General features: G+C 45.4%; 1 protein-coding gene across 2 annotated transcripts; it reads right to left on the reverse strand.

Annotated features, from left to right (window-relative positions):
* Window positions 1–209: 209 nt before the first annotated feature.
* Window positions 210–2,910, reverse strand: LOC125506880 (glycosyltransferase BC10). 2 transcript variants are annotated; one of them, XM_048671592.2, is made up of 3 exons: window positions 2,648–2,910; window positions 1,542–2,162; window positions 210–1,015 (listed from the first exon to the last, which is right to left on the reverse strand). In XM_048671592.2, exons 2-3 carry the CDS (start codon window positions 2,154–2,156, stop codon window positions 365–367), a joined length of 1,266 nt encoding a protein of 421 aa, XP_048527549.2. In that variant the 5' UTR covers window positions 2,157–2,162; window positions 2,648–2,910; the 3' UTR covers window positions 210–364. The 2 variants fall into 2 exon arrangements, with proteins under 2 accessions (XP_048527549.2, XP_087381437.1); XM_087525311.1 differs by lacking the exon at window positions 2,648–2,910 and having other exon boundaries at window positions 1,542–2,639.
* Window positions 2,911–12,075: the final 9,165 nt, after the last annotated feature.

The following is a 12,075-nucleotide window of genomic DNA, read 5'->3' on the forward strand; positions in this document are numbered from 1 at the left end:
ATGAGTGTTTGATGCCATAGGAAAAACAAAGAAATTGTAAAAAGAAGTTGGAGTGGATATTAGATTTCGTATGAAATGTAATACAAAAAATTTTAAAATTCCTATGGAATCCAGTCTTATGATCAAATGGCCAACATAGGAAAAAATCCTAAGAACCTCAATCCTTTAGGAATCCTATAAAATTCCTTTGAATTAAAGGAGCCTTAAGGTATCAGAAATAAGAATGGTTATAAGAAACAACTACCCACTCGATCATTCATCCTTTTGTTCTCGTGACACATAAAAAAATTGTATTCCTCTATTCCCCTCCAGTGAGTATGAGCTATACATAAGCAGACCAAAATCAATTTCGTAAAAGGCCTAGCTAGTACCCGAAGATCTTGGAGGAAAGGCTGAGCAGCTGCGGCAAAGCGGCGGGGGCGAACTTCCTCGCAAAGAGGAAGCACACCTCGACCGGCTGCCCGTTGTACATGCACCTCTCAGCATTCCCCTTCTTCCCCACCAGCATCCCCAGGAAGTCCTCAGTCACGTCGGCAGCGCCGAAGGTGGCCGGGTGCGCGCCGCCGCGGGACCAATCGACCAAGGTGATGCTCCGGTTGGCGATGCGCTCCGGAGCCTCGATGGAGAGCACGGTCGGAAGGTAGTGCTCGTCCACATAGCATGGCGCTCGGCACTCAGTCCGGAACCGCGGGTAGTAACGCTCGTCGGCGATCACAAACACGGCGAGGCGCCGGTCCATCTCGAACCATTGCGCGCCCTTGCGCCACTGGGAGAGAGTCACGTCCGGGGCCAGCCCGGCGCGGTACCGGCCCCGGCCGTGCGGGCTCGGGTCGTCAAAGGCGCCGACGAAGCTGTGCCGAGAGCTGGTCAAGTAGGCATGCACCACCGGGAGCGGGTAGAGCGGGATGCAGGACTCGGAGACGAGCACGAAGCGCTCGTTGTTGAAGTCGAGGAGCGCGTTCGCCAGCAGCCGCCGCTCCGCGTCCACGACATTCACGTTGCCCCACCGTGTCGGCTGCAACAATGTTCCAAAAATGAATTACATTTCAGCACTTTTGAAATAAGAAATGGGAATGCATATATTGTGGAAAAGTCAATTGAGATACAGTGCAGATCATAGTGGTGGTAAGAATTCTAGCTATACTAGTACCAGTATCAAAATTCACAACACACGTTGTAGAAAGTCAAGTGAAAAAAATTCATGAAGGAAGAAGATTCGAAGATTTTTGGCCATGGCATCTTTGATTGATAAGAGAAGACTTTTGAGTAGTACCCCTCCATGATGCCATGCCGTGGCATGATGGTCGTCACTTTCAGCGTCTCTTTCTCCTCTCGTGATCGTGTCACACTCGGCGGCACTTGTCATTTGTCTAGGTGTCGTTGAAACCAGAGAGGCCACGTCGCAGGCGCATCTCGTGATCCGGCCCGTCCGATCCTGATCGGACGGTGGCCGGAAGAACATTCCAAACGACCGACGGAGAAAGAAGCGAAATTTGATGGCAACTGCCGGAAAGGAAGGTGCCGTGGAGCGGCGGGCGTACCTTGCTGGGCACCTGCCGGCGGTGGAACGGCGACGACGGCGGGAAGTCGAGGCGGTAGCCCGGCGTGGTGTGCACGTACACGGAGAAGAGCTCCCTCCCTCCTTTCGCGGCGCCGGTGCCGGTGGTGCCGTTGAAGAACCGCTCCCACAGCGGCGCCAGCGGCAGCGGGCCGCGGGTGAGGAACAAGAAGGCCACCTTGGGCGTCGTCCCCCGCCGTCCGGGCGGCCGCCGGCGCTGCGCGCGGGGCTCGAACGACGCCGCCCAGAGCAGCTCCTCCTCGCTCATGTTGTGCCACGCGCTGCTCGCCGGCGGCCGCGCCCACCACCGCTCCGCGGCCCCGCCCTGCTGGTCCCCGTCTTTCTGGTCGCAGGCCGGCGCCGGGAGCAGGGCGTCCGGCACGGCGAGCCGCGGGAGGCGGTAGTAGGAGGAGGCCCCGCCGAAGAACATGAGCAGGGCCGCGGCGAGGAAGCCCGTGGCGAGCACCGCGGAGAGGAGCACCGGCCTGAGGAGCTTCGGCGGGAAGCTCCTCGGCGCGGCCCTCGCCGGCGCCACGTACCCGTCCTTGCCGTCCACCACCACGACCGCCGCCACTCCTCCTCCTCCTCCTCCCGGCATGCCCCCCTGATGGAGAAACCAAACCAAAAACGCAGAGATATTTTAGGTTACTACTTCCGATGAATCAAATCAAATCAAATCTCAGCGGTTTCCGATATTTCTCGTGGCCGGAGGAAGAAGGGAAGGAAGGGAAGAGGCGGCGACGGCGAGGGTTCTGAGGGGAATGTTTTGTAACTGTAACCGGCCAAGGAGGGTGAGGAGGAGGGGGGATTTGATGCCTTCCTTGAGGGGCACGCGGGAAACGAAACGCATAAAGAAGATAAATTCGCTGCAATCAATCTTTTACTGTCACCCATCCAAGAGCAGAACAGGAATAAAAAAAGCAAGAAGGAATGTCATAAATACTAGTTATACACTTCCTAAGTACGTACTAGTTATGAGGCTGCTGCTGATGGAGGTTTCAATCTCCGGGAATAATTGAGGGGATACGCACCCTCCTGGAGTAGCAGCAGCAAGGAACTGATATTGATGGAGAAGGATGAGTTCGGGACCTTTGGATGATCGGCGCTGGCTATGGAGGAGGCGGAGGAGCTTCGGGTTGCAGCAGGCAGCAGAGGCAGAGGTGGTGTCGTCTATGTCCGAAACAATCAAGCAGAAGCAACAAACAAACTGATTAACTGACGCAGGTGGTGTGCTTTATGTTGTGTTGGTAAGATCCTCCTACCCTATCCTATCCACCTCTCCGATGTGCTAAAAGAAACTGGAGAATTGGAGGGAGGAGGAGAGAAGAGAGTAGTAGCAGAGAGCCATGGAGCATCATCCTGTTGGCGGTTTCCCTTTCCAACGGGGTTTTTTCATGCTGCCCCCTTCGAACATTAGCTTTTACCATTCGGGTCCTGTTTTTTTGTTTTTCCGTTTCTTGGCGACAAACAGACGTTCAGACGACTGGTATAAGACGTGGAGTGTATGTTTGGTTTTGGCTCAAGGCTTTTGCTAACCCATGATTTGGCCAGCATTGCCAAAAACATGTGGTACTAAAATTACGAAAATGTTGCTGTATCGATTTTCGTCGTCATAGCCAAATAAAATAAAATTGACAGGGTATGTTCTGGGCACGGTCGCGGTTGATTGAGCAGTCCTCTTCTTCATCACTTCTTCGGATGAAACATAGTGTCGTTGCCATCGCTACTTGGTCCATAATGAGAGAAGTAACAAAATTGTTGCTGCTCCGGCAACGGATGGATGGGATCCAGGAGACTCATATTTGTTGTGTTGCCGCTTTCACCGTCATGTATAGCAACGTAATGTCGCACGTAAAATTCTAAAGATCGGAGTTACGAGGAATTAGAACAAAATACACCTTACATTGTGGAATGTTATCAAAAAACAAAATGCACCTTATGTAAAGAAACGGAGGAAGTATATCACAACCAGCACACAGATGTACATTCCCCTAAGCTAGCCTTCGGGCACTAAAACAACCAACCAAAGTGGGAGACATAAACACCGAAAGAAACCTAGCGGCAGCACACCCACGGAAACTATATGTCTGGTGCTCGAGGGTTTGTGATATGTTTAGGCGGGAAATACTAGTAATACTTACTACTAACTCCGTCTGGATTTATTAGGACCCTAGTACTCTCTTCGGTCCTTTTCACTCTACGTATTAGTTTTTTGTCAGATCAAACTTTGCAAAGCTTGACCAAATTTATATTAAAAAAATATCAGCATCTATAATACCAAATATATATACACTATGAAACTACATTTCCTAATGAATCTAACAACATTGATTTGGTATCGTGAATGTTGATACTTTTTTCTGTAAGTTTTACCAAAGTAGAGATATCTTGATTTCAAACAAAACTTATACGCAGACTAAAAAGGACCAGAGGGAGTATTTTGAACCAGACTTTGACCATCCTTTTTTTTCTTTTGCGATGAAGACTTTGTCCATCCATATGACTAATAAAATACTCTCTCCGTCTCAAAATATAAGAACGTTTTTTACACTATACTAGTGTCAAAAACATTCTTATATTTTGGGACAGAGGGAGTATATGCTATAAAAGGTACATTATTAGATTTGTATTTGAAAGAGCTTTCCGGCGGTATAATTTTTGTGACATGTACATTACATTGTTAGAATATTAGTTATTAAATTTCTTGGTCAAATTTTAGCCCAAAATAAGAGGGCGCTTAATAAACCCGGACAGAGAAGGAATGGTAGCAGCCTGTGATTTGAAGAAAGACTGGGGACTCCGGGCGCAAAACAACGGCCGTGATGCTTCAGTTTATCTTCTTGGGCTTCCGTTACCACCAGTTGGATGAGTCGTCGCTCCGTGCGTTGCTCCCTGCAAAGGCGGGGGGGAGTGGGACCCATGTGCAGAATGACATGTCGGCCGACAGAGATAGAGAGTTCACGTGTGTTTTTATTTATATGAGAAAAATATTGGTCGACGAACGCGTGGACAGCAAGTGCAACAAAAGATTTATGCATGCATCCGATACTTTTTCAGTGCCATGTACAGTAAAATGGATCGATGCTCAATGAACAGGTCGCCAAAGTGGTGCGTACGTACATACGTAGGAGTACGTGCCAAAACGTGACCAACATGTATCCATGTTCTGCAGCGTTTTGTTGACCGGCTGGCCGGCTGGTGTATACGGCCAGGTGCGTGCTGCTTGTAAAAAAGACAGAGTTTAGTGCTTCTAAATGGAAATTGCTTATTGTATATTTAAAAATTGCTCAATGTATTTATAAAGAATTCTCTTCCACATGTTATTAGAGCATGAGAAAATGAGTGGTCCCGCACACTCTTCCTCCTCCGCCCGCCTTAAACCAAAAACAACAACAACAAAAAAATCCTAACCCTACCTCAATCGGACCGATGCGGCCCTTACCCCTCACGGTAGTGCCGGGCGAGGGAAGATGGGGGTCGTGCCTCGCCTGGGAGTCAGGGAAGATCGACTATCGCATGTGCCCTTGGTGGGAAGAGATATAACACATATGTTTTTGTTCTTCAATATACACGCTCGCAATCACTGCAAGTAAGTAAACTTAGCGTGAAACGAACTTGAGTACTTGTTGTGTATGTTGGTAGTTTACCGGCGCATTCGTAGAAGACCTTGTTGTGGATATGTAGATAGGAACAAAAAGGTTAAGAGATTGACCGATCTAGACGGTGATGAGACACGTACGTTGGGTCGGATAAGCTAAGGTGGCCACACAACCGTCGATGGCAGCAACCTTGCATTGTAGGTCGGCAACATCGACCCAACTAGGACGGTGCACATGTTGAGCCTTGGCCGATGCATTATGTTTGCAACAACCTAGGTACGGGGTTTTCAACCCCCGAAAAATCAATCAAGAGTTCATGATGTGATTTCTCCTTCCATTTGTTGTCCTTGTTTAGATGGTCTTCGTAATACTTTCTTGAAAAAGCGCCACCACCGGAAGTGAATATGTATCCACTTGTGATCTGTATCTCATTAACATCGTAAATCCAATATGAGTCACTATATCGTTCAAGTACTCTTCGATATTCTGTATAGTTAATCTCACAGCTCATGTTCCCCTTTGGATAGTGCATTACTCTCTCAAGTTGTTGTTGCACCGGAGTTTTTGATGCCCTCATATGTCCCGACACTTTCTTTGTTGACATGTGTTTCGGCCCATATGCGTATGTGCTAGATGTTCCTAGTATGTCGTGTACGATTTGGCATGCCAGTAATCCTATGATGATGCTAATTTGGATTGAGCTAGCTGAAAACTGACTAATCTCCTAACATGACGTGTAGCTACATCGCTAGAGAGCCACGAGACCACGGTTTTTCTACTTTTCCTAGCTTGGAATGATACACTTCAATTTCCCTTTTGTTCTATCATCTCATTGTTTTTAAACTTCGTTCGCAAACGGATTTTTGTTTTTTGCCATAGTGCATCCATCAAAGAAAAAAAAGAAGCTGAAATGTTAGCACTATGTACTGGGCAAGTGGGCCGGACGTCCGTGTGGCAAGCATGTATTGTTTGCTAGTTGGGCCGCGAGTGCTAAGTATACTAGTCAAGGCGATCAAAACCGTGTGCTGAGTGGTGAGCTGACCCTCTCCTCCTCCTCCGTTCTTTTTCTTCTTGTGGACTGGAACGAGGTGGACTGCCGCCAACGACTTGGTTTGGTCAGAAAGATGCTTTGTTTGGCTAATTGGTTGACTTGGAAAAGGGGACCATGCACGTTCGGTTTGATGGAGAAAAAAGAAGATAGCGAGACGGGGATGACGGTCGACGGGCGCCCGATTCGTCGTCGAGCCGGCGGCGGCGGTGGCGAGGTGGGACGCCTCCGGGTGTAGAGTGCTCCTTCCGTAAAAAAAAATATAAAAGCGTTTAGATCACTAAAATAGTAATCTAAATATTTTTATATTTGTTTATAGAGAGAGTACGAACGAAGGGGAGCTGCGGGTAGTCGGTGTTGGCGATCATGATGGTGAACCGAAAACAATCATATGAAGAAAACAGAATGATGTTCATGGTTTAACTAACTTATATAGTAGTATATAATTATTACTTACTACTGTACTAAGAAATTGGCATCAGCCCCACAAGTCGCAGTCTCATCACAGGAGGGAGGACCGAGGACTGGGACAGAATTTACGTGCACATTCCGATTGAATCGCTCCTGTCGTTCATGCGTACAAGTTTGACTGGCTGACGTAATACGTGGTGGATTGAAACTCTTTAAGAAGAAAGAAAATAAAAAACAAAAAAATAATAATGAAGTTTTATAGGGAAGAATGAAACCCTTTAAGAAGAAAGAAAATAAAAAACCAAAACAAATACAAAATAATGAAGTTTTCAATGGAAGAATGAAACCCTTTAAGCAATCAAAATACTAAAACTAAAACTAAAAGAAAACAATGAAGTTTTCTATGTAAGAATAAAACTCTTTAAGAAGAAAGAAAATATAAAAACAAAAACCAAAAGAGACTAATGTAGTTTTGGGAAAATGAAACCCTTTAAGAAGAAATAAAATTTAAAAATAACTTGCACTAAAGTATGCCATGAAATTGCACTTTACTAATATGCCAAAAATAAGTATATACAATGCAATTTTTGCTTCTACTATAATTTACACACATGGTGTATCATACCTGCGTGTATACTTACTTACAAACACACAAAAAAAATCTAAGAAGAAATGAAGTATAGTGGCATTGGTACCACCCTTTAAGAAGAAAGGAATCCAAAAAAATAATGATACAATTTACACATGAATTACACTTTTTTAGTTATGTAAGAATAAACATATTGTAGTGAATTTTACATAAAAACAAAAATTTAAACAAGGAACGAATAAGTGGAATAGGTATCGTCCTTAAAAACATGAAATGAATGAAAAACTAAACATACCAAAACAAATAAAGCTCAATGACATTTGACCGAACACCTTCTGGACATGGTGTCCACCATGGACGTCGTCGATACGGGCGCGGAGGGTACTTGGCTGCGAACGGATCTTGGGTGCAGGATCTCTGACTGAACTTCCTCCATACTCGGGGGGCGAGAGTTACTGCTCCGCCGTCCCTCGAGGTAGCCAAGGAGGAGAAAGTAGACGTAGGAATTTTAGTTGACGCCCTGGTTGAAACCGTGAGAGCCGGAGTCGATGGGATGAACTTGTTGGAGGTGCTCCTCAATCTGCGGATCCAGCCGCTGCAGGAAAGGGTGCTCCTCATGTGGATGTACACCTGGCAGAGTGATCCCACTCGAGTTCATCCCGAGGACCTAACCGAGAAGGCCGTAGAGGAGAAGATTAAGGCCATCATGAGTATCATATACTAGTATCATGCATATGATACTAGTGTATGATACTACTTCCTTAATGCATAGTAATATTATATATCAGTATCATGTAGTACTTTATTTATTGACATGCATTACACAAAGTAGCATATCATTCATTATGATATGGTATCATGATATGATACCCCATCATCTCTTTCTTCATTTAATGCTATGACACTTCATCAAAATTGTCTAGTTGGTATGCATGATTATGATACTACCATTACAACCAGGCTTACGACGAGGAGTCCCCGCCTGTTGATGTAAGTTTGCGTCTAAATCAGGCGAGTCAACGACCCTCTTGTGCTAGCTTGGATCTGATTTCCATGTGATTTCACTATATATTGGGCCAGCGGGCCGGACGTCCGTGTGGCATGCTAGTGCTGGGCTGCTAGTGCTCAAGCATAACTAGCCCAGCCCGTTCATACCTGTTGGCTGGTTTGAGTGAAACTGAAAGCGATCAAAACCGTGTGCTGAGTGCTGAGCTGACCCTCTCCTCCTCCATCTCCGTTCTTTTTCTTCTTGTGGACTGTAACGAGGTGGACTGCCGCCAACGACTTGGTTTGGTCAAAAAGACGCTTTGTTTGGCTAATTGGTTGACATGAGAAAGAGGATCATGCACGTTCGATTTGATGGGGAAGTATTATTACATATAAGTATACTCCTACTTGTAAAAAAGAAGAAGATAGCGAGCGGTACGATAGGCGCCGGATTCGTCGTCCAAAGGGCCGGTGGCGGAAGCGGCGAGGTGGGTCGCCTCCGGGTGTACAGTACTGCCAACGAATGTGTGGCGGCGAGCTGTAGCGGGGGATGGACTGCAGCGGTGACCAGTCGTACATCATTATGCTGAACCGAAAACACTCACTGAAGAAAACAGAATGACGTTCGTCGTTTAACTAATACTACTTTCTTTGTTTTTATTTATTCTGCATATTAGAATTGTTGAAATCAAATTTTATAAAGTTTGATCAAGTTTATAGGAAATAATATAAACATTTACAGTAACAAATTTATATGATGTGAATATATATGTAATGACGAATCCAATGTTATGAATTTGGTGTGTATATGTTAATATATTTTTTCTACAAACCTGTTGAAAGTATATAAAGTTTGACTTTAGACAAATCTAATATGCGAAGTAAATAAAAGCGGAGAGAGTAATAATTACTAGTAAAAATGTATAGTTAGGACATCTTCAAGGCGGACCCGCAATCCGCTCGCATCCGTGCGGACCACGAAGCCATCCAACGTGGGTCTGTATCGGACTGTGGGGTGGTCCAGACGTGATTTATTCCGCAAACTGGAGACAAAAGTGAGGGAGCTTTGCGGGAGTCCAGACACGTGAAACGTAGGATTTCAACATTCCCGGCCCACCCAAAACCCTTTCCGAACCCCGCGACTCCATCTTTATTTCTCTCCTTCCTTATTTCTCTCTTACCTTCAATGCCGCTCCATCACCCCGGCCACCATGCCACACCACTGTGGAAACTATACGTCTCTGTCACCTCCGGCGCTCCAGCGGGGCTCCACTCCGCTTCTCCCCCGTCCCCGTTCAATCCCAGTCCTCCGACCGCCCCGCCAGGTATCATCCGCTACTGCAATTCTCACCATGACTGTTTTGCAGTTGTTCATGGACCTACTAAACAATGGGATCTAGAAACCTTGTGGGAGGTGATGACATGTTGTGTGATCATGCACAACATAATCGTTGAGGAATGAGGGTGACGATGCTGCCACAACTCCCAACTTCTGGACCAGAATCCGGCTACATTTAAAAAAGTTTATTCAAATATATCAACAAATTCGGAATCAACCAACTCACGAGCAGCCGAAGAAAGATTTGATTGAGCATCAGTGGACGGTTAAATGAAAAAACAATGTCGGGATTTAATCTTTGAATTTTTTTAAATTTGAACTAGTGTTGCATGCGGTTATTTAAACGTATGTACCATTTGCATGCAGCTATTTGATCATGTGGACTTGAAAAAAAATATGAAAAAAGCCAGATGTATACAGCTACAGTTGGATGTCGTCCTCACGCTTCCGTGTCGGTGGACTGATCCCTCTGTCTGTCAAGGAAGAAAATTTCTGAATTACCGTTGAAGATGTCCTTAGCCCCACAAGTCCCAGTCACATCACAGCGTCGGAGGACCCAGGACCGTGAGAGAATTTACGTGCATATTCCGTTCCTCTGATTGAATCGCTTCCCGCCCGTCGTAAGTGCGTACAAGCTTGACCGACTGACCTACGTGGTGCTAGTGGCCCAGTGCACGCTCTCTTCTCTTGCTTGCTTGCTTGCTTGGACACGGTCCTAGTCCTGGTCGCCATACTCAGCATAGCATGCACGACGTACGTACACGCGCACTGTCCTGGTCACCGGTCGTTTGTTTGCAGGTGGATGGAAAACGAGAGCTGGCTTCGTTGCAGATACTAGCTAGATAGATACGGAGTAGATAGGAACGAGAAGAGATCATTGGTCTTTTTGAATGGAGGAAAAAAAAGAATGGACAAAGAAGAGATTGGTCTAGACGATACCACGATGATGCATGTGATGCCAGATAGGATCATAGTTTTAAATAGCTGTCTATAGCTTTGCTATAGCTGTTTGAGCATGTTGCCGCTAAATAATTTCATATACAATTTGCCGCTATAGCCCAGCTATAGCTGTTTCTAAGGGTCACCGTTATATGCCATAGCCTGCTATTTAAAATATTGGATAGAATAGGCAGCCGTCGGTGGCAACAACCACCACCTCGTGTACGTCGCTCCAATTGAGCTAGATATATAGGTCCAGGTACGTGCGTGGTGTGCCCTCGTCGATGCGTCCAACAAGCAGCTGTAACGGAGATTTTCCTTTTTTTTCATTTTGAATTTTGAATGCTTGGTTAATGCATGGCGGGCGACGTACACTGCATTTCTGCTGGTAAGAAGATGCTTCGTTTGCTTAATCGGTTGACCCCATCGCAAAAGAATATCTATGTGATTGTATAAGACTGGTCATAGCGGTGAGTAACTTATATTAATGTCATGCATATGACATTAATTTAAGTTATTATTTTTATAGTGTAAAATAACATAATAGTACGTCATAGATGGCTTCACTTATTAGTTGTAGACTTATCCTTTCTCGAGAAGCGCTATATTACAGTAACATATTATGTTACTCTAAACACCTCTTTTCTTATTACTTTTTGGAGTGCCCTATATTACTATCTAAGTTACTCTCACTATGACTAAGACTACCCACAGTGGGAGTAACATAAGTGATAACATCACACATCTCTAAACAAAACAGATGATGTGACAGGTAACTAATGAGGAAAGAGAGGTATGTGGTAGCATAGCTAGTTGTTGTAACATCAACAAATTAAGACAAGATGAGTCTATAATCTAATAAATAAAGTGTTGCATGATACCACACATATATTACTCCTCACTATATATAGAGGTAGTAATATAGACTAGTAACATATGCACGTTATTAGTCTAAGTTACTATCCATTATGACTAGTCTAAGCCGAGTGCAATTGCCATCACATCACTGGGCGGTGGAGGACTCAAGACTCGAGAGAATTAATGGATTCTTCCGTTCTCGCGTATAAGTTTGACTGGCCAATGCTTTCTTGCTTTGCTTGGACAAGGCCCTGGTCCTAGTCCTAGTTCTGGTGGTTTTCCTCTCCTACCGCCAAAACATGCACACCAGTTAAAAATGGCGCGAAACGAACTTGCCCTCGGCTATGGCACCGATCGCAAGAGGCATGCACCGGCGGTGCTGACGTCGTAAAAATTCGTGAAATGAACTGTAGTAAAATAAAATACTACTGTATTAGTACGTACGTGCGTGCGACGGGACAACAGGCCGCTACACGCCAGTTTTTTTTTTGTTGCGGGGACGCTACACGCCAGTTATCCTTCTTCTCTTGCGGAATGCCAACTAGTTGGGACAGCATCAAGGGATGAGATCGATCGAGACTCAGGCTGAATATATATATGCTTATGTATCTTATATGGATCCCTAAATCTCATCGAGGAATACATTTTATGTGTGGATGAAGAACAAAGTAGGGTTGCTGTTATTTGTATGGACGTGCCGGTTCCTCGCTGCGGATAGATAGATAGATACAAACAAAAAGATCGATC

Source organism: Triticum urartu, chromosome 5A (assembly GCF_056163025.1).
Source record: "Triticum urartu cultivar PI428250 chromosome 5A, HENAU_Tu73, whole genome shotgun sequence".
NCBI lineage: Eukaryota > Viridiplantae > Streptophyta > Magnoliopsida > Poales > Poaceae > Triticum > Triticum urartu.